Genomic DNA, 20,508 nt, shown 5'->3' on the forward strand with positions numbered 1-20,508 from the left:
TTGGTTGGAAAAAGTCATCAAAACATTTTTCCCCTTGGAAAATGGTATTTTGGTGTAAATGACAAAATTAAGAGTTTCTCCTATGTTGTACCAAGGATCAAACTATTCTATTATTAGACAAATAGAGCACTTTAAACATGAAGATAGGATGTTTTAATCTTCATAAGTAGCTGCAGCTTTTTTAATAAAATAAAATACTGTTATTTTTTATGTTATCTTAGGACATTATTTGATATAATGCAAGTCATGAAGTAATATCAAATATAGAAGTTAAAAGAACATATTTGTAAACATTTTTTTTCATGTAGAATTGTGGAAATATTTGGAATTTCTTTTTAGCAGGTGCATTATGAATGCCACAAAGGCAATTGGAATAATAGAGCTTAGCCCAAAGCTATTAAAGGTAAAACAGTAAATTTAAAAATATGATGTAGAAGACTGAGATTCAAGTCTCTAGTTTGCCTGGTTTACCTAATATATCATTATTTTATATTATATATTCTACTCAGTGTAGCAAAGAGTCCCTTTTCTTAAGTGTTGAATCAGTAGGCTATAAAATCGCACTCACTCGTCTCCCTTCTAGCTCAATTAACATTTATTTTTTTCTCTTAAAAAACAGAATGGCTTCAACAGGAGGGCATGCTCTGAGAACCTGTACTGAATTGAACCCCAGATGCAAGAGAGGCAGAGAAATGCCCAGTTGTGTAGATAGCACGCTGCCCAGCACACACAACTATAAGGCACTTGGGAAATGCCCAGAAGCAGACCTACAGGCCATAAGGAACTTCAAATGGCAGAAACTCAGAGGCCTCCAAAGTTAGGTGGCAACTGAGAACGGGTTTTCAGGATTTAAATTTGGGATTGGTGCCTAAGTACAAGCTAGGCATCTTAAGTCCCTTTAGGGATCCAGTCCCTCAGGTTTAAGTAAGATTTTTCTGGATTTCAGACCCTACTTAGATTGGCCAACACATCTCCTAACGCGATGTGCTGAAATACCCACAAGATAATTTTGACTAGATAAGGAAAGTGCTGTCAATCATATTCAATGACCTACAAAAAGTGAACAACAGTACAGGATTCTCAAAATTTAAACTCAAATTATTCTCATTTCTCTTGACATTCCCTGGAAACATGTACTACTTCATTCACACTGTTCTGAGATGGACTACTGAGGGCCTGAGCCCTGACAGAGCCATGAGAACTTACATTGACCATGGACTGAACTGACTGTGGGAAATGCAAGCAGGTATCCTCAGCTGGTGTGAGACATCACAGCTCTGAAATGAATGAGCAGAAAAAGATCATTTTTTGTGATTTCTTAGTTGGTCAAATAAAAGGCATCATCTCTGAACCAAGAGTTTTAGAGGTTTGCATTGCTGTTACAACTATGCATCAGCCAGAAAAAGTAACCACCAATTACTTGCAAGATGTGCCCACCCATTTCTGCTTCTTGATTCATTCAAAAGCGGGGACTTGGCTTGCTTACTGGAATAAAAATCACAGGTACAGACTAGCAAGACTTTCCTGCCCAGGGTAAAATAATACATCAGCTGACAGATCCCCCTGGACCATCTAGGGCAAAAATAATTAGATTAAGTACAAGTCATTTGTCCTAAATGATTGGAAGTATTTGGGGACATTACACTGTGTTTACATAGCAAGTTAATCAAAATAGATTAAATCATTGTATAAAAGGCCAGACGCTTTAACTGCTGGACATCAGTAAAGTAGAAAATCAATTAACAATCTGGACTCATGAAAAAAGAAGTCTTTAATTGCAAGCTTTCGGGCACATCTTGTGGGTATTTCAGCACATTGTTTTAGGAGATAACCAATGTAGGGTCTGATATCCAGAAAAAATCTTATTTAAACCTGAGGGACTTAGGATGCCTAGCTTGTAGGCACCAGTCCAAACCCTCAACCCTGAAAACTCCTACTCAGTTGCTTGTGCCCGAAAGATTGCAACCAAAGAATTTGTTTTGCAAAAATCTTGTTGGTCTAATAAAAGATATCACCTCCAGCATGAGCCCAGATCGGGGTTTTTCCCTCTAGACCAACAGGGCTACAGCCTAAAATCAGTCAACTGCACTGATAACAAATCTGAAAGAGTGAAGTTTTTTGTGAAGTTGGTTTTTGATGGGTTGGAGTTTTCTCACCCTAACTGGAGCCGGGAAGTCGGAGATGGGCTTGGCGGGCGCAGGCCTTCCTGGTGCGGGGTGGCGAGGGTGGCTTGCTCGCTGGGGCCGGGAGGCAAGCGGCAGCGGGGCTGCCGGACAGCGACTGCTGCTCAGATAAGCGAGGCGGGAGTGCAGTCCTCGCTGACACCAACGGGGAGCGCGGGGACCGCTGTTTTCAGCTGGCTTCGAGCCCCGCCGGCTGCAGGGCGGGTTGAGGGGCGCCGGCGGCCTTTGCCTGGCCCCTGTGAGGGGCTCTGCCGTGCGGCGTCCCCTGAGCCCGCCTCACCGGGTCCGGGTCCGGGTCCGGGCCCGCCGGTGCCTCTCCTCCTGCAAGCTGCTCACGAAAGTCCCTTCGCCGCCCCACCTGCCGCAGGCGGTACCTGCTCCGGGGCCCTTCGCCTTCAGCCCCGTCCTTCCTCCGGCCTAATGTTTCAAATTAGAGCCGAAGACGACGGGCTTAATTTTCTTGGCCGCAAAGCCGGTAACAAATCGCTCAGACTTTATTTTTCTAATGGGCCCAAGAGTTGATTTATTGTGTCTGCCTTATCGCGGCATCGGAGCCGGCTCAGCATGTTTTCCCCGGGCTCCCTCTATCCCCGCGTGTTTATTTGGGCTGTCGCTTCTCATTACCGCGCCCGGCGCGTCGTGACCCGCGTTCCCCTGCCGGCCCCCGAGGAGGGGCCACGACGCCTTCCTCCCCCTCGCCCGCCGGGCAGAGCCGCGACCCCCGCGTCCTTTCCGTCCCGGCGCGGGGGGGCGGGAGCGCGGGCACGGCGCCCGGGGCGATCCCCTCGGTCCTGGGGCCGGGCCGGGCGGGGCCGCTGCCGCCACGCGGGTCCCCAGCGCCCCGGGGCGGTGATTGATGAGCGGGCTCAGGTGAGCGCCGCCCGCCCGGGGGAGCCGGCGCCGCCGCTATAAGGGGCTCCGGCGGCGCCTCCCGCCCACAGCCGGCGGCGGCGGGGCGATGCGAGCGCGCTGCACGTGGCGGCCCAGCCGGAGCCTCTCGGCGGCCGCGCGGGGACAGCCGCCCCGCTCCGGCCCCAGCCCGCGCTAGCGCGCCTCCGCGTGCGTGTCCGCCGGCCCCGGGTCCCGCCGCGGGGGAGGTGAGTACGGCGGGGTCGCGGGACGCTAGAAGCGCCCCGGGCGGGGGTGTCGGAGCGGGACACGGGTTTCTCGGCCCGGTTGATCGCTTTTCTGGGGCCGGCGGTAGCTGGGATGCAGTTGGAGGAGCTGCCCACTCCACCCCAGTCCCGCAGCGGGGCCAGCGCACGCGGTCGCCCGCAGCGGTCCTTGCCTCTCGCAGCATTTCAGCTGCAAGTCCGTGCGGGGGGGGGCAGTAAGGGCAGCGGCCCAGGAAACCTCTGCCTCTCGAAACTCCTTCAAGAAGAACCGGGGGTGGTCTTGCTTTGAGCAGGGGGTTGGACGAGACCTCCCGAGATCCCGACCAAACCCCATTGCTGTGGCTGTTACAAGTAACGCTGTCTGACACGCGGCTGGTCCGACTAGGAAACGTTTGGTGCCAGAACCGGGACACAGTTATTTGCAGAGAAAGAAAAGCTGTATCCTTCTTCCTGTTAAAGACTATCCAGAAGGTGTTGAGCTTTTTTATTTTTCCATGGAAAAAATATCGAAAAGGTACCACTTAAATACTTCTGCACATGCAACAAACATCATTACTGTAGGATCTACATAGATTGCTGCTGAATTGGATTTCTCTGCATGTGTGATAATATAGCAATGTGCTGGTATAGAGAACATTAGCAGTTGTCCCATTCATGCACGGACTTGATTGACTCAAATATATTTATATTTAATTTGTCACACAGAAAGGTAAAAAGAAAAAAAAAAAAAGGATACTGTCAGGTTAAAATGGAGAGTTTTGCAATTGATGTTTAAATAGTTCTAAATGGATTAACTAAACAAATCTTTTTTCCCCCCATAGTTTGCTTTGCACAGTCATTTTCAGTGTTTTATTTGTACAGTTGATTAGATATCAAATTGATGTCTTTTCCACATTTTTAATGAGATACCTTTCTCTGCCTTTTGTTTTTAATAGCATTTTAGATTTCTAAAGTAGAAGGATATGTTTGAATCAAATGTACTTTCACCACTTATTTCAATTGTTAAATCCTTCTATACATAATGCTTGGGTTTAGGTGTTTGAAACCTAAAGAATGGAAATAAGGTCTGTTTTAAAGCAATTTTAAAACCTATGGAACATTTGGTTTACATAGAAAATAGTGTTTTCCATAGACTTCACACACTTTTTTGTTTTTAAAAAGACTAGGTAGTAGGATTCTGTACTAGGTTTCCTTTCAGTGGACTGTTAAAATCAACATAGAAAGTACTGGGGGTACACAATATACGGAATCACGTCCAAAGTATTGTTTTAGTTTGAAACCCCTGTTTTAAACAATAAATCTACTTGGCAAGATTTCATAACAAACATAATCTACCTCAGAAAACACTAAGATGATATCAAATATTGCCATAAAAAATGCACAAAACCCCTGTAGTCTATTGCATATTCTTATTTCAACTTTTGTAGTTGACTGGCTACTACTTTATCTACTTAAACTAAAATCTAGAATAAGTGCAGAGATATTATGATAAGGTGTGGAAATCCTGAAAGTATTGCTATGGAGTTCAGTGGGTCGATGCTTCACCCAGCATAGTTTGTGGAGCTTTGAAACAGTAAACCCGAGAGAGAGAGAAATATTACAGGTTTCTGGTGCTCTGGGATTCTACTGATGCATCTGTTTCTGTGCCAGTATAGCTAACAAAAATGTGTGAAGAGTAGCCTTTCATATGTGTACTCCCATTCAACTAACTGGGATTATTCGTTATGCCTGTGTTTCTCTTCTGTGATTTAATAGCTTCCAGTACTGAGCAATAAACGACCTATCAACACCCAGTGAAGTAAATGGAAAGACTCCTATTGACTTTGGGATTTGCATTTGGTCCTAGATGAGAAATTTTACTGATGATGGATGAACCAGAATAAAATCTATCCACTTTTTCCATAGTTGTGTTGGCTCTGCATTGCCAGCAAGCTGGATTTTTTGGAAGGGCTGGGGGTTTTTTGGTTTTGGTTTGGGGGGGGGTTGGTAACCAAAGCTTATGCACTTCTGGTTCTGAAAATACTGTAATTTGTACCACATTTCTGACACATGCTGGATTTTAAACTAAAAGGAAATAGATATGCAGATGATTTAAACATCATTCCTCAAGTACATGCAGGAAAAGCTTGTGTGGACTTTGAGTTCTTGTTTTTAGGATTCATTTTTTATTTTCAGAATAAAACATCAATATACGCAGAGATTTCCCTCTGGTTTTCAATACATGACAACATAGAATAAAAGTATTTTATAAATAATTCTCTTACACTCTAAATGAAACAATTAAAGTGAGCAGTTCTATCCATGTGTGTTCAATATAACTATAAACCAAACGAATGCCGAACCAATTGGAGCACAAAATAACACCCCTTTCCACACATGCACCCATATTAAAAAACATCACCATTGAATTGTTGTTCTTTCACAATGATCACCCATAAACTTTGTTCTTCATTCTACTCCTTCTCCTTTCTTTTTTTTCCTCTTTCCTTCCTCTTTGATTTTGTCTACTACTCTCATTTCCGTCATTTACAAAATCGTTTAAATGGCTGATGTAAGTGCTTAAAGTTAAGCACATGCTTAAATGTTTGGGAGAACCATGGCCTAAACATTTTTCTTTTCCAGTGCATCAATTAGAAACTCTGATAATTGATTTGTATATTACATATTTGATGGCCAGAGCCTGATTACAAAATACTGAATAGAAGATTTAGTAACTTCTTATTTTGTTTACCAAGGAGAGAACAGATCTCCAATCTGTGAAAGATAGTGTCTGATTTATGTAGCATATTGTTCTGATTTTAAGTGTACCTTTTCCTCCACCTCCCTCAAAAGAACCAAAAAAACTGCACTTGGTTTGTATGCAGGACTGACCTACAATCAGGCATCTATGCAGGCTTCAGTCTTTGTGCTTGGGTTCTTCTTGTGCATTAACTAAAAATGCTTACTCCATATTTTTTTGGCCCAGTTTTTATTTTAATATTTTTTTCATGTATTTGATCCTTTGGGTTCTTTCTTTGGATATTTGATTCTCCTGTGAGATTACAGTTCAAGATCTTTTATCTAATTATCAATTTATATTTGGGGTAAAAAGCTATTCACTCTTCCACCCCAAAACTGAACCTGAAGAATGTGCTGTCAGCTCTTACAAGGTAGATTCATTTATGGCATTTAGTAGCTTTGCCTGAATAAAGGCTGCAGGATCAGGTCCTTGAGCAGGTATAATTTTTAGAGCTGGAGTGCTGAATTTGTAGAAAGTATTCCCAGGTAGGTGGTGGGATTATGTATAGTAATTATGTATTAAAATATATTTAAATAAAACTGGGATTAGTACAGTATATGAAATTTAACAAATTAAAGGAATGTTAGCTTTATGGGTGGGAGTAGCTAGCAACGCTTTCTGGAATTCAGGAATTTTTCACTATTCTCATCTTTCCACAAAACAGCTTTGGCTTGTTTTTTTACCAGGGGAGTGTCTCTTGTCCTCCTCTGACATAACAAGAAGACAGTAGAGATTGAAATAAAGTTTACAGTTTTTAGAGGACAGAGCTGGCCCAGTGATACTTCGGCAGCTGCAGACATGAAACAGCCTGTGGCCAGCTTCTCTGACCCTTTATAGCCCCCAGCCTAATTCTGCTGTTGAAAGAATCACTGCTGCTTTCCTTTGACTCTGCTCCTTGCAAGTGGAGAGAGGATATCCGGCTCTGTGTAACTTTGCCCCGAAAAGAATTTGGATGCATCTTTAACCAGATCTTATTATTTTTATAGCAAATAACAAAATAAAAAGAAAAGCAAAAACCAAGCAGTTGTCCTCGGTTTTACAGGTCAGAATCCTGTTGTTCACTGGAGTTGACAACTTTGTAAGTTTCTCTCCTGGTTCTTATATCTCACAGGGTGCTCAACACCCCACCGAGTACCTTCTAGTAGCACAATAAATGACATAACTGGCATCCACATAACTATGGCTGTCTCCTTCTTTGCCTTTTTTTGGTCAGAAAACTATGAGACTCTCTACCTATATATATACTGCTTGTGTTTTTATTAGTAAATACAAGGCTGCAATGTACCTTGAACTTGGAAGAGAAGATCTGGAAGTTTTTGGTAGGTCTGAAGTAAAGGAGCACCAATACATTGGTCCAATATTGGATTGGCACCAATATAAAGCAAATTGACTATATCAGAAATTGGCCTGAAGTGGCCAATTTAATTTGGCCAATAAATGCTTGTGCATGCACACAGCCCAGGAGCTTGGAGACCTGTGTCCAGCTGCTAAGTCTGTTCGAGGGGGGGGAGAGGGGGCAGATTAATGCCCCCCACAGCAAGGGAGGGAATGGGGCTGGGGTAGGAGCTGCCCAGCCAGGGTGGGGCAGGAGTAGGACGGAGCCAAGGCATGTCTGGGGGGCACAGGGAGGGGAGCTATGGGGTACTGCAGACACCTCAAATTTTGCTGAAATCCCTCCCAGTGCTGCCGCCCGCCCTGAGTGCAGCGCAGCACAGCTCCCAACCCCAGCCTACAGCTGCAGCCTACCCATCCTGTCCACACAAATCTGGGGCACCCATGACCTCCCAGACAAGCAGCGGGAACTGCTCCCCCCCCCCATGCCCCCTGGACAAGCCGTGGCAGTGCCTAGCCCAGCCCAAGCCCCACTCCCACCCTCACCATGGGGGGCATTGATCTGTCCCCCTACACCCCCTCCCTCCCTCCCTCCCTTATCCCCTTCCACCACAACAGGCTTACCAGCTGGACTCAGCTGTATTGGAAATCGGGTTGATATTGGCCGATATGTCTCCTTAAAAATCAGCTATTGGTATTGGCCCCCAAAATGTCTATTGCTTCACCTTTAGTCTGAAGTATTGGAGGAATTTCTGCAGTCTTGATTTGGCTCCTTAGAGAGCACTGTCTCTTGCACAAGCAACCTTCACCTGGCTATTGACAGTCCTGTTATGCCAAAAGAACAAAATTTTTATCAATATTCTTTTTCTTGGTGTTTTTAAATTAATTGTGTTGCACTTAAGCATATATATGTTGGTTTAGTACACAGAGAGGATTTCCTTCTGGTGTAGAAGGTATTTTGAACTTTGCTGTAGGCTTATGGTACTTCTGCTGCTGCAAGTGTTTGTTTGGTTTCAGAGCTGTTCTTGTTACTTGCAGGATCTCCCTTTCTGGGAAGTCACCGATGGACTATAGAAATGTATCTGAGAACAGCAAGGACATCTCCAGCCCTATTTCAGAGCCTGACTCACTGCTGACTTCAGCAGCTGGCAGTAATTCCTGCTCTTCCTCCTCAGCTGGGCAACGGGCTGGAGCAACACCTGGGAGACCAGCAGCTGCAAATGCTGCTCGGGAGCGCAGCCGGGTGCAGACTCTACGGCATGCTTTCCTGGAGCTGCAGAAGACTCTGCCTTCTGTCCCACCTGACACCAAGCTCTCCAAGCTGGATGTGCTGCTCTTGGCCACCACTTACATTGCACACCTCACCCGTAGCCTACAGGATGAGGAAGAATTGCCTGGGGAGGGCTTGGGTACCCTGAGAGGAGATGGCTACCTGCACCCTGTCAAGGTAAGGCATCTAAGGTATCACTATCCCCTTCTCTTAGTAATGAATGAGCTTATATGGATTTGAAATGCTTATTTGATACTAAAGATGCAATCAAAATATTTACCTTGTTAAACTTAAATGCTGTGCTTAATCTGAGTACAGTATTTCCAGAACTTTACCTAGGCCTTAAAGGCATGATTCAAGGCACACAAGAATTAAGTATTTCGACTAACTTCAGGGGGTTTAGCAACTGGCTGTCAAATATGGAAGTAGCCCAAGGGCTAGGGCTGATGCAGCTAATGAGACACAGCAGCCGAACACAAAGGCCTAGCCAAAAAGCTCCTTGGAGGGTTCATCTATATGTGCAACTAATGCAGCTGAGCATGGGAGACTGGTGCCAGCTTAGTCAGGGGGGGGGCGCATGCCCCCCCCAGCAGCCTATCTCAGGGGGCAGGAGGGGGTCCCCACAGCCAATTGCACTGAGTGGGAAGTAGCTGTGGTGCTCCCAAAAGTGGCTGCGGTGCTTCAACCTGTGCTCGCAGGGGGGGCACCGGCGCTTCCGCCTGCCCCCGCACCCATTGCCTAAGTGCAGCCTGTCAGGAGGTGCAGCCACGCTCTCAGAGGGTGCACGTGCACCCCTGTCCACCCCATATGTGTCGCCACTGCAACTGAGTAAACTCTGGTGCAAACCATACCAGAGTTATTGCTCCTCCATGCTGTGTGTTTACACAGGCGCCCAGGACTGCAGCATGTTGAGCTGGGTTGGAGCAGCACCAGTTGACAGGGAGCCTGTGGGGATCAGCTTGCCAGCCTGGGAGTGCTCCAACCTAGCTCAACGTGCTGCTGAGGGGCTGGCTGGGACATGAGTGCTTCAGTGCAGGGCTAGCCATCAGGCAGCCCCGGCACTGAAGCACCCTTGTGCCCCAGCCAGCCCCATCAGTGTCTATGTATGCATTGCAGTGCACTAAATGCCACCACAGTGTTGACAAGTACTATTCTGTGGCAGCATCTATTCGTTTACTATGGCCTAATAGGACTGCACATGTAGATGCTGAGACTTTACTGCGAAGCTAATTATTCAGCTCTGCAGTAAACATTTATGTAGATGCACTGGCAGGGGAGGAATAGAAGCCTAGAGTACTGCTTAGAAAATCCAGTAATACCCATTATAGTAAATGCAGCTGTGGGTGACATGATCCACTGGTATACAGCAATGATCCCCATCGGGACAAAGTTTGGTAGAATTGTTCAGACTGTTCTCTTTCTCTTTGATTGAACTTGGACATAAGATGTAGCATTAATTATTGTCTGTACGTGCAGTCATTATGTAAGGGCACTTTTATGACTCTTTGTTTAACACTCACTCTACTTTATAACCAGGTTGGGTGTGGGAGCACTACCAAGAAAAGGTAGTTTGGGATGAATGTTGAACAGATGGTGTGTTCAATCTGAATGCATTACACAAAGTGTTTCATCTCAAAGTCAGTTTAAGGGTTGTTTGCTTGTTTGTTTGTTTTTTGAAGATCACCGTTTTGTTTTACACTTAAAATTCTACTGAATCCAGGAAGATTCAGTTATGACTAATTCTGAACTGATCTCTAATTTCTCGCACATTCATTGAACCAATCAAAAAGTTCCTTGTTCACAAAATTAAAATTGTTCTTACTCTTATTCATTCTCATTCATTCTCTGTATATGTATGTACAGTCTCACACATTATGCCATATTAACCAACAACCTACAGAAGGACTAGTTTAACTTAAATCAGGCAATTGGCTTATACATATGATTATATATAGACTTATGAGCTTACATGACTTCTTTAGGAAGCCAAAATATTAAATATTCCATCTAAGAAATTAAGGTTTTTAGCTTGAAGATGTTTATTTCATAAAACAGTCAATATTTATATGCATGTCAGAACAAGTTTGGTCCCTTACACCACTTTTTCCCTGATGCTTGTAATAGGTTTGACTGAGCACAGTGGTTTGATCCTTGTAATAATTGGAAACCATTACAAAAAATTATAGAAGCCACCACATTTTTTAATTGATTATATGGACAGTTAAATTGTCCAGATGTAGAGTTCTCTAGTTATTGGATTAAAATTAGGTTGATTCATTTTGCAGGGCTTTTTTCTCCAATTTTAATCCTGTTTCATTTACTTCTTTTTCAAGCAGAAGTAATATAGATTTAATTTATGCTAGCAATCAAGGTAAATATGTATAAATAATATACTCAGTATATTTTAAACTGTGTGTTTGTTTGTATACACACGTATTTTCTTTAAACTGGCAGTTAATAAAAGTGTGCTGTGTACAAATTCCACTATATTCTATACATGAACAAACTTCTGAATGTGATGCAAAAGTAAAGATTATAAACTCACAATTAAAATATACATGTATGATAAATTTTAAAAGTATAAAAGTTGAATCCAAATACAGTTTTAAATACTGATCAAGAAGCATGATTAATTGAAGGATGCTAAAACAAAAATCTTAAGATGCCTTAATAATCTATTTAATATTAATGAGATTTATTATAATAAAATTGCTATCTTTATCGTCTTTCAAAATCAGACAAATGTTCTGTTTTTAGTTTTACTTTAAAATTTTAAAATGTGTCTGAATCTTCTGAAATGTGTTGGAAATCTCAAACAGTAACCCTTATTAACAAAGCAGGAAATAGAAAAATAAGTACTGCATGTGTGACTATAGTAATTGAATTTTAAAATGAATAAGATGCAGATGGTTAAGATAAGATGGTTAAATCCTCTGCATTACTTTGAAATCTCAGTTGCTTTTCTGATATTATACAAATAGGACATATGTCTGACTACAAAAAATCAGTGCTGAAGAATAAGGTATTAGAATAATATTTTATAATATTTAAATATTCTGCTATCATACCAGAATTCCCTGATTGACCTTTGCCCTGATATATATCTATCATGGCTTGTCACAATACCACAAATAAAAGAGACTGTGGTAACACTGATTGCGTCTCCCTACTTACGGTTGGTTTCTGGTACCATTATAAACCATATGTGAAATACTGGTCCTATTGAAGTTAACATCATGAGATAGGTGCTAAAGACATACTTTTACTCCAAAAAGTGACTTCATATAGCTGATATTGTGGATTCATATCTTTCTTTGTGTATAAAAAAAAAAAAAGGCTTTTCCAGCTCTCAGCCCTATAAAATCAACCTGGAATTATAAAGTCAGGCTGGATTCTTTCCCCCTCAGACATCAACAATAATAAATGGTCTATATCTCCAAAACACCTCTCAATTACAGCTGTGCAGCTTGATGATTCGAGTTATACCCACAGTGGCACCAGTACAGATACTCTGCTTCCAGTGACTGGCACATGTGCAAATGATTTGCCTGTAATTAGAAATTACAAACAGCTTTGATAGACAACTGTATTATTCCTTTTTGTTCATTATCCCAGGGATAGAAAGTGCTACATCTATGTGGTCACTTTTTAGCCCTGATCCTGCAACTCATAGCAGACAGAAAGGCTAAAGTTAACTGGCTTCTGTGTGGGTGCAGCATTGCCACCATCATAAACCCAACAGAATTCCTTTTGCTATATAAGAAAATGATGGAGTTTTTTTCTAGTGGGCATAATGTTTGTTTACCTCCTGCATTTATAGGAGTAGGATTCTTAGTACGACTGTGCAAAGCTTCGGTAACTGATTCAATTCGGAGGAGATTCAGCGGCTGAATCTCTTAATCCGAATTGAATTAGGAGACCCATTAAAAGGTCCGAATCGAATCAGGAGCCTCCGAATTGATTTGGTGCTGATTCAGAGATTCGGCCATAGACTAAACAGGCAGCAGTCCTTGACCACACTGACATGGCTGCCTCCAGCTGGTAAGTCTTTTTTGGTGGGCGGAGGAGGAAGGGAAAGTGGGGGGGCAAATCAACACCCCCAGAGCGAGGTAGGGTTTAGGGCTGGGACTGGGACAAGCTGCCCAGCCGGGGTGGGGGGTGCAGGATTCGGGAACGGGGGCTTCTGCCGGTCCGGGAGGGCATGGGAGCAGGTGTGTGCCCTCGGATCTGCTTGGGGCAGGCTGGGCCAGGCTGCACTCTGGGTGGCTAGCCCTGGGAGTGCAGCCCTGGCTCTGCCCTCCCCCCAAAGCGTAGTGGAATGGGGGCTATTGGGGGCTGCAGCCACTTTAAAATTCTCTATAGCCCCTGCTGCCAGCCCCTCCCTTATCCGGGTGTGGGTGCACATGCCCACCTCCATGCCCTGCTGCTGCTTGCCCAGCCAGGGTGAAGCTGCAGCTTGTCTGGGAGGTGTGGGGAGGCTGCGTGAGCGGCGGGAGGGCATAGCCCCTGCTCCCAGTGCCTTCCACTGCCTGTCCGGAGCACAGCACCCACCCCCCCCACGCAAATCCAGGGCCATACGCCCACTCCCATGCCTCCCGGACTGGTGGCGCATAGTGATGGGAGCTCCCTTCCCCAAGTCCTGTGCCGTCCCCCCCTCCCCCCGGCTGGGCAGCTTGTCCCAGTCCCAGCCCCAATCCTTCCCTTGCTGTGGGGGCGTTCATCTGCCCCCCTCCCCCCTCTGCCCACCACAACAGAGTTACCAGCTGGAGGCAACTGCGTCCAGCGTGTTTGAGGACTGCTGCCCGTTTAGTCCATGGCCAAATCTTTGGATCCAAATCAGGACAGTGATTCGAATCATCGAATCACTGTCCCTCCAAATCTGCTGAATCCAAATTTAAATACTTGCTGCTGCGCAGAGGCCTAATTCTTAGATGATGTCACACTATGGGGTGGGCAATTATTTGGGTGCCAGCGACCCGTGGTACGCCACAGGTGCCTGCTGTAAGGTCATAGTATCTGGGGCAGCTCCTTTCAGCTCTGAGCTACAGACAGGTGGGGTGATGCCAGTCTAGCCTGAGCAGAGAGGAATCAGGGCCTGAGCACGGCTGGCTCAGGGTCCGTCACATGGAGTCAGATGGGCAGGTGGGACTGCTTCCACCCAGAGTCCCCCTGTGGCACCAAAGGAGGCTGGAGCCAGAGCTGCTAGGGCCTGTGTGGCTCACCCAGGGCTTGCTGTGCAGTGTTGGGCAGGTGGATGGGAGTTGCTTCCACCCAGTCTCCCCTGTAGCTGCTGCCTGCGCCACCCACCCATGGTCTGGACAGAATCAATAGGTGGGCTGAATATGGCTCCCAGGCTCCATTTGCCCATCCCTGTGTCCTACCATTACAAATGCCTATGTTTCTAGATTTATGGGGATTCTCAGAAACAACATCATAATAACATTTTGCTGTTTTGAAATGGCTATGTTGTGACCTTATTATGCGAGAGGCAAGGATTTCTTAGGGTGATAACTTTTTATTGGACCAATTATTTAGTTGAGATAAAGTTAGGCAAGCTTTGAATGCAACATGTTCTTTGTCAGGTCTCAACCTGTGCTTTCCAAAGCTTGTCTAACTTTATCCCAATGACATAGTTGGTTCAATAAGAGATATCACTAAGAAATCCTTGCCTCTCACATAATTTTTGGACCATCACGGCTTCAATGTCACTCTTACACTACCATGATTTAATTATAACATTTTCCAATAATTCGAGTCATTAAATACTGACATACACAATACATTTTGCGGTAGCTGTAAAATGTTTTAATTTTATTTTATTGTGACCTCATTACTATTTAATTTTTGCTTTCATTTATTTTTCAGAAATCATATTCCATGTTTAGGAGATGCTGTCTTTGTTCACCTTGTTTATATTTGTCTTGCAGAAATGGCCTATGCGATCCAGATTATACATTGGAGCTACAGGACAGTTCTTGAATCACTCATTGCAAGGAGAAAATACAAATCAAGGAGAAACATCAACAAATTCACAAATTTAATCTTTTTCTTTTTTTAAAATATTTATTACACCAGATATACCATATTTAAGTTAAAGCACATCTTCAGGTAAACTACACTTTCTGACATTCTGTTTATGGGTGAGAGGGGCTTGATTCTTAAATGTATCCTACACCTCATCAAGTAAATGTGAAACTTTTTTTTGTCCTTAATAGTGAAGACTGATGTTTGAAATAGGAGGTAACACTGATATGTACAATTGCACTCACCGCCAACCTGAAGCAGTGGGCCAAGGTAATACTGCTAATAGCCAATGAAGAGGAAGCACTCTCATCTGCTGAGCACAGACAACTCACAAAAAGTTTTATGTAAGAACAAATACAGTATTGACTATATCATAGTGCAATACAAAGCTTTAGTTGGAAAACGAAAAGCAAGCACATTTTAATATTTACAAAGAAGAAAAAAATCCAAATAATACATACACTTTTTTGACTCGGTGAAACCCTGGCCTAATTGAAGTCAATACCAAAGCTTTCATTAGGTGCAGACAGAAGTGACAATTTTTGCTTGATTTGGCCCCTGAAAGGGCTCTATAGCCATGACCAACACAAGTGCATGGCTGCAGAGTGTTTTAAAAGGACCCGATCCTGTGAAAATCTGAATCCCTCATTGAATGAGGTTTCAATGAGGACTTTTCAAAATGGAGTGTCTTCAGTAACTTGTGTCTGTGCACGCCGGGAGCAGAGCTGGGCTGAACACAGTTCAGCCTTCCTCCTGGCACTGTCTTCAGAATGGGAGGAGGTGGGGGAGTGGAGGGAGTTCAGACAGGGTGTTTTTTCAGCTGGCACTGGAGAATCGGGTGGGTGGATTGGAGCCTCTCCACCCCCCTTCCAGAGCCTGCTGGGCAATCCCCAGAATGAGATCCCTCTGCTCCCTTTCCCCCCCTCTCATTCTGAAAGCAGCACTGGGGCTGGGAGTGAGGAGGGGTGTTATTAGGGGAGAGCGGCTGCACACTCACAGTTGCTCTAAACAGCAGCTTAATTCCCCAAACCCTGGGACCCAGCACTGAATGCCTGTTGGGTCTGGGGGATTGTTGCAACTCAGGGTGCTTCCTGCAAAGTGCTATGACTTGTAATGGGAAGTGCTCTTCTGTCTGCACCTACTGATTCCAGTAGGGGTAGGGGTAAGATTTCATAACAGGAGTGAATCTCAGACGATCTTCACATTCTAATTTCTGTATTTTCATTTTAAAATGTGAATGTGAATTCATTGTGAAGTGAAAAGTGTCCTGCAATTTACTACCACAGACCTTCAAATATTACACAGTACAACCTGCTTTTAGACTGAATGTAGTAGTAATATATGTATCGATCAGTAGTATGGTGTTGTACATTACTGGGCTTGAAATATTTAAAATGTGTTCTGGGCTTAATCCAAAGAAACAACTTGTTTGTTTTAAATATCATGATTTATTTACTATGTCTTTTAAGTAATTCGTATTTAAGAAATTGGGCTCTTATGTTTTGCTGTTTCCTGATACACTTCACTTTAAAATATCTGCTGTAAATAGGCAATCATAAGTGAAATTAAATGTGCAGTCAGATACCATCCAACAGTTTCTATTATGTAAAAGCTTGTACATGGGTACTAATTAATGCTACAACTAATATTGTATTAAACACTATTAATTGGAAACTTCTATATAAACAGCTGTGCTGCAGATTTAAAACAAAAAATGTATCAACTTAATCTCCTATAGTGCAAGAAATTATTAGAATGTAAGAGGATGATGATAGTTTGTATTTACTATAACAGTTTTGTGGGTGGACTTAATGATTTAAACCACAGAGATCCATTTCACAGATAAAGAAAAATTGCTCACTTAAGTGCAAGTTCTGAAAAAACAACCTGCCTATTTACGTACTTCAGGTTTTTCTGAGTGTCCAGCTTGAGGCCATTCCAACTTCATTTTCAGAGATTCTGAACACTTCAGTGTGAGTTCTGAGTGCCCAGCACCTCTGCAGAGATGCTAAGCATGTTAGCTAGTATTTAGTGCTCAACATCTCTGAAATCAGGTCCTAGTTTCTCCAATTGGACACTAAAATCAGAAAGTACATTTGTAACACAGGCCTAAGTGATTTTTTGTTTGTTTGTTTTTTGTTCAAGGTCATGTATGAAATGGGTGGCAATACTAGGAACAGACCACTTTTATATACTTTAACCACAAGAATACTCTTTCTCTTTCAAATAATTTCAGAAACAATTTGCAAAAAAATAAATATTTTTTAAATAGTGTATTAAGGAAGTAATAACTGCTGAACCCATTCAGTCAGATCTAAGGTAAGAATCTCTTTGCTGTCATTGGAGAACTATACAAGTAGCTAGCTGTTCCTTTTGAAACTTGAATTCTTTTGTAACTTATATAACCTTGCTGCCTAAATACAGTACAAGCATTAATCTTCCCAACATTCCACCATGCAGGAAAGTCTTATCTTCATGTTATAAGCAAGACAATTAATCTTACTGCCTACTGTATAAAGTATTTACTTCATGTTACAAAAGAAAAAGGACCAAGTAACTTGCCTAAATCAGTGACAAAGTTGAGGATAGAGCCCAGAACCTCTGGTTCCTAGTCCTTATTCACCTCCTTACTGAATTACCCTTCCAGAATAAACTAGAGTTTAAAAAAAAAAAGTATAAAAAGTTTAATACCAATATGGTAAAATACATACTAATTATTTTGCATGGATATTCATTTTAAGTATTTTTTTCTTTTGAACAATATTCCTGATAGCAAAAAAGTAAAATATGGAGTTTCCCATACCAAGACTGGGAGTGTGTAATACTTGTTAAAAATGTGCAAGAAGAGTTGAACACAAAGATGACAAAATTAGCAGATATTACAGGGTGGGGGGGTTTTCAGGTAGTCAAATCTAAAGAAGACTGAGGAATTTCAGAGTATTTATTTGGATTAATGAAATGAGAAATGCAAAGCAGAATACATAATTTTAATAAATTCTAAACTTAAAAGTAGTAGTTTCAGGAAAAAAAAGAACCCATGTGAAATGCTTGTACTAGAGAAGTTATTAACAAAACATCTATTTTACCCCTAGACATTATTGTATTGAGAACTTAATGAAGACCTTTGCTCCCAGTGCAGCTGTAATTGAGAATATGCAAAGCAAGATGATGCATCAAAAAAATGGAACAAAAGTCTGGAAAAGGAGGTGTTGGAGAGGGGAGTTAGAGAAGGGCAGCAAGAATGTTTAGGGGCACATAAGAACTTTTATAACATTTGAAAGACCTGGATTCTTTGTTCTACAAAGAAAAATAAGAGGGGACATGAAAATAGCACACACAATTAACAAATGGCTAAAATAATTTAGATTAGCATCCATGTTCAGCCTTTCTTATATTACAGGACCATGGGATATCAATTAAATTAAAAGGGGGAAATATCAAAACTGATAAGTATTTTTCATAGAGACCCAACTCACCTGTAGAATTGAATTGCTGCCATATATTTTTTTTGAAGACAAGAGCTTACCAGGACTGTTAAAAAAGATTATGTATAGCATCATAGAAAAGTAACAGGAAAGGGTCTTCAGGAGGTCACCTAGTCCAACCCTTTGCTCAAGGCAGAATCCACTGCATCTAAATTATTCCAGACATGGGCTTATTGAATCTGGTCTTAAACTTCGAAGGATAGCACAGATTTCCTAGAGAGGTGGTAAAATCCAAGATGTTTAACTACCCTCACAATGCAGAAGATATTTCTTTATTTAATCTGAATATTTGGAACTATAATAGTTAATATTTCACGTTAACAAATCTGTGTCCTCAGGATGCAGGACAAGACAAGCTCTACCTGTACCAAAGTTTGGAGTAATTTTTTTTCTGAGGTCAGGTTGTTTCATAAGTGTCAGCTTCAGGATTTTGTGCGCCACCTTCTAAAACAATTGGAATGGTAATGGTCAGAAATAAGACATTAGCCTGGATGAACCACTGGTCTGAGCCAGCGTGGGAACTTTGTGTGTTTTAGTGTTCCTAAATGAAGCATGATATTTAGACAAGAATAGGTTTGCTGAAGGTACAGTTCAACTTCAAGTATCTAAAATGTAACTGATATTTCCTATACTCAAAATTAAAGGATGATCTGGTGCTTGCATATTATTCTAATTATAAACTTAATGTTTTACAAAATGATCTTATAGTTGTTTTTTTGTTAGCTTTGGTACTTTCATTACACCTCAAAAGGCATGATTTATTTCACTCTACAAGCATAGTGACTAGAGACTTTAATAGAACTTCTACTGCTGTCATTACAGCTTCTCATTCAGTACAATACCAAATTTAAACTAGTTTTATATGAACACACACATATGCAGAATGTTTTGAATATCCCGATTATGTACTTTTCAGCCTGTATGTACAGCTGTAATTACAATACTATGCCTTCTAGTTAATTTTTCCTCTTTGTTAATATATTCCCTGCCAATCGTTATTTTTCCCTTAGTGACTACTAAAAAGAACAGAACTTTCATTGTGCTTGGGTAAATTGAAGAGTAGTGAATTGTTTTTACTTGTACATATTTTTCACTGAGAATTGTTCTGTGTTGGGTTGATACAAGAATATAGTCCTACATCAAATCTTTCACAAAGTAAACTGCAGGGTCACTACTGTTCCTCTTAGAACTACATACTCAGATATCCTTAAAATATTTTTCCTTTCTTAACCCTATCCTTGAAACTTTTCAGGAAACATCTATTTTCTAGCTAATGCCACAATCCCACAAGATGTTCCATTTATATAGATCTATGTATTAAAGTAGAGCTCCAAAGGAGACGGGAAGACACTGAAGGAGATCACATACAGGGGCCAGCTTGCAAGAGTTGAATCCAGGGTCTAAATCTGCAACCTTTATTTATGAGTAAATGTTCAGTGTTACATGTAGTAAGTCTAGACTATTTGTATGAGTACAGACAACCCCTGCTTAGCGCTCTTAATTGGTTCCTGAAAAACTGAGCATTAAGCAAAACTGAAAGTTTTTGATGACCCAAGATGGCGACACTTTTTTAATGACCCAAGATGGTGACCACAAGTGTTATAACGAAACTCACTGAGCACTAAGTGGAATCAGGTATCAATTTTAAATGATCATTATAGCAAAACAGCGTGAAGTGGGAGTTGCCTGTACATGTTGCATGCTCAGGCTTCAGATTCATCAATTCTATTAGATGTGATTAATTCCTAAGGATTTCCTACACACTGCCATTCAATTGTCAAAACGCAACACAGCTATTATTACAACAGCAATTATTAAAGTCCCTATGGCTAGTGGTCCAATTAGCAATAAAAAGTCAGGAATAATCAGTGATTTGGATTATTTGTACAGAAATAATTTCAGTAAAGTTCATGTGCTCCTTGTGTTTGAGCATTAATTTTCCATCTGATGAGAACCACAGTTTCTGGCATGGAGCCCATGGACTGATCACAGATTTGGAATGTTGATCTTGAACACAAATATAAATGCTAATTCTGCCTAAAGTTGAAAAAAGCCGATCTGTATTAAAAAGGCTTTGAATAAAAATGCAATGCACATACACTTTGAGTTCATTCAGATCAAGCTGACACAAGCAAAGGAGTCACAAAGGTAAGTCATCATAGGCAACTTCCTTCCTGTTCCAAATTGACTTTATGGTGTAGACTCCTTGGGGGAACTTCATGGATTTCCAGAGGATGCAAAATGTTCATGGCTGCAAAAAAGGACTGTTGTCCCAGGGGCTGACATTTCTGTTTAGTAATGAGGTTTACAGGTGCAAGTA

The 20,508-nt window shown here is 42.1% G+C and overlaps 1 protein-coding gene across 2 annotated transcripts; it reads left to right on the forward strand.

Moving 5' to 3' along the window:
• Positions 1-3,078: 3,078 nt before the first annotated feature.
• On the forward strand, positions 3,079-18,967 carry TCF24 (transcription factor 24). Of its 2 annotated transcripts, XR_009460713.1 has the most exons (4): positions 3,079-3,280; positions 8,448-8,856; positions 14,607-14,787; positions 14,895-18,967. XR_009460713.1 is itself a non-coding variant. In XM_006261992.3 (3 exons), exons 2-3 carry the CDS (start codon positions 8,473-8,475, stop codon positions 14,718-14,720), a joined length of 498 nt encoding a protein of 165 aa, XP_006262054.1. In that variant the 5' UTR covers positions 3,079-3,280; positions 8,448-8,472; the 3' UTR covers positions 14,721-18,967. The 2 variants fall into 2 exon arrangements, 1 of the variants encoding a protein (XP_006262054.1); XM_006261992.3 differs by having other exon boundaries at positions 14,607-18,967.
• The last annotated feature ends 1,541 nt before the right edge of the window (positions 18,968-20,508 follow it).

This window comes from Alligator mississippiensis, chromosome 3 (assembly GCF_030867095.1).
Source record: "Alligator mississippiensis isolate rAllMis1 chromosome 3, rAllMis1, whole genome shotgun sequence".
NCBI classification, from domain to species: Eukaryota; Metazoa; Chordata; order Crocodylia; family Alligatoridae; genus Alligator; species Alligator mississippiensis.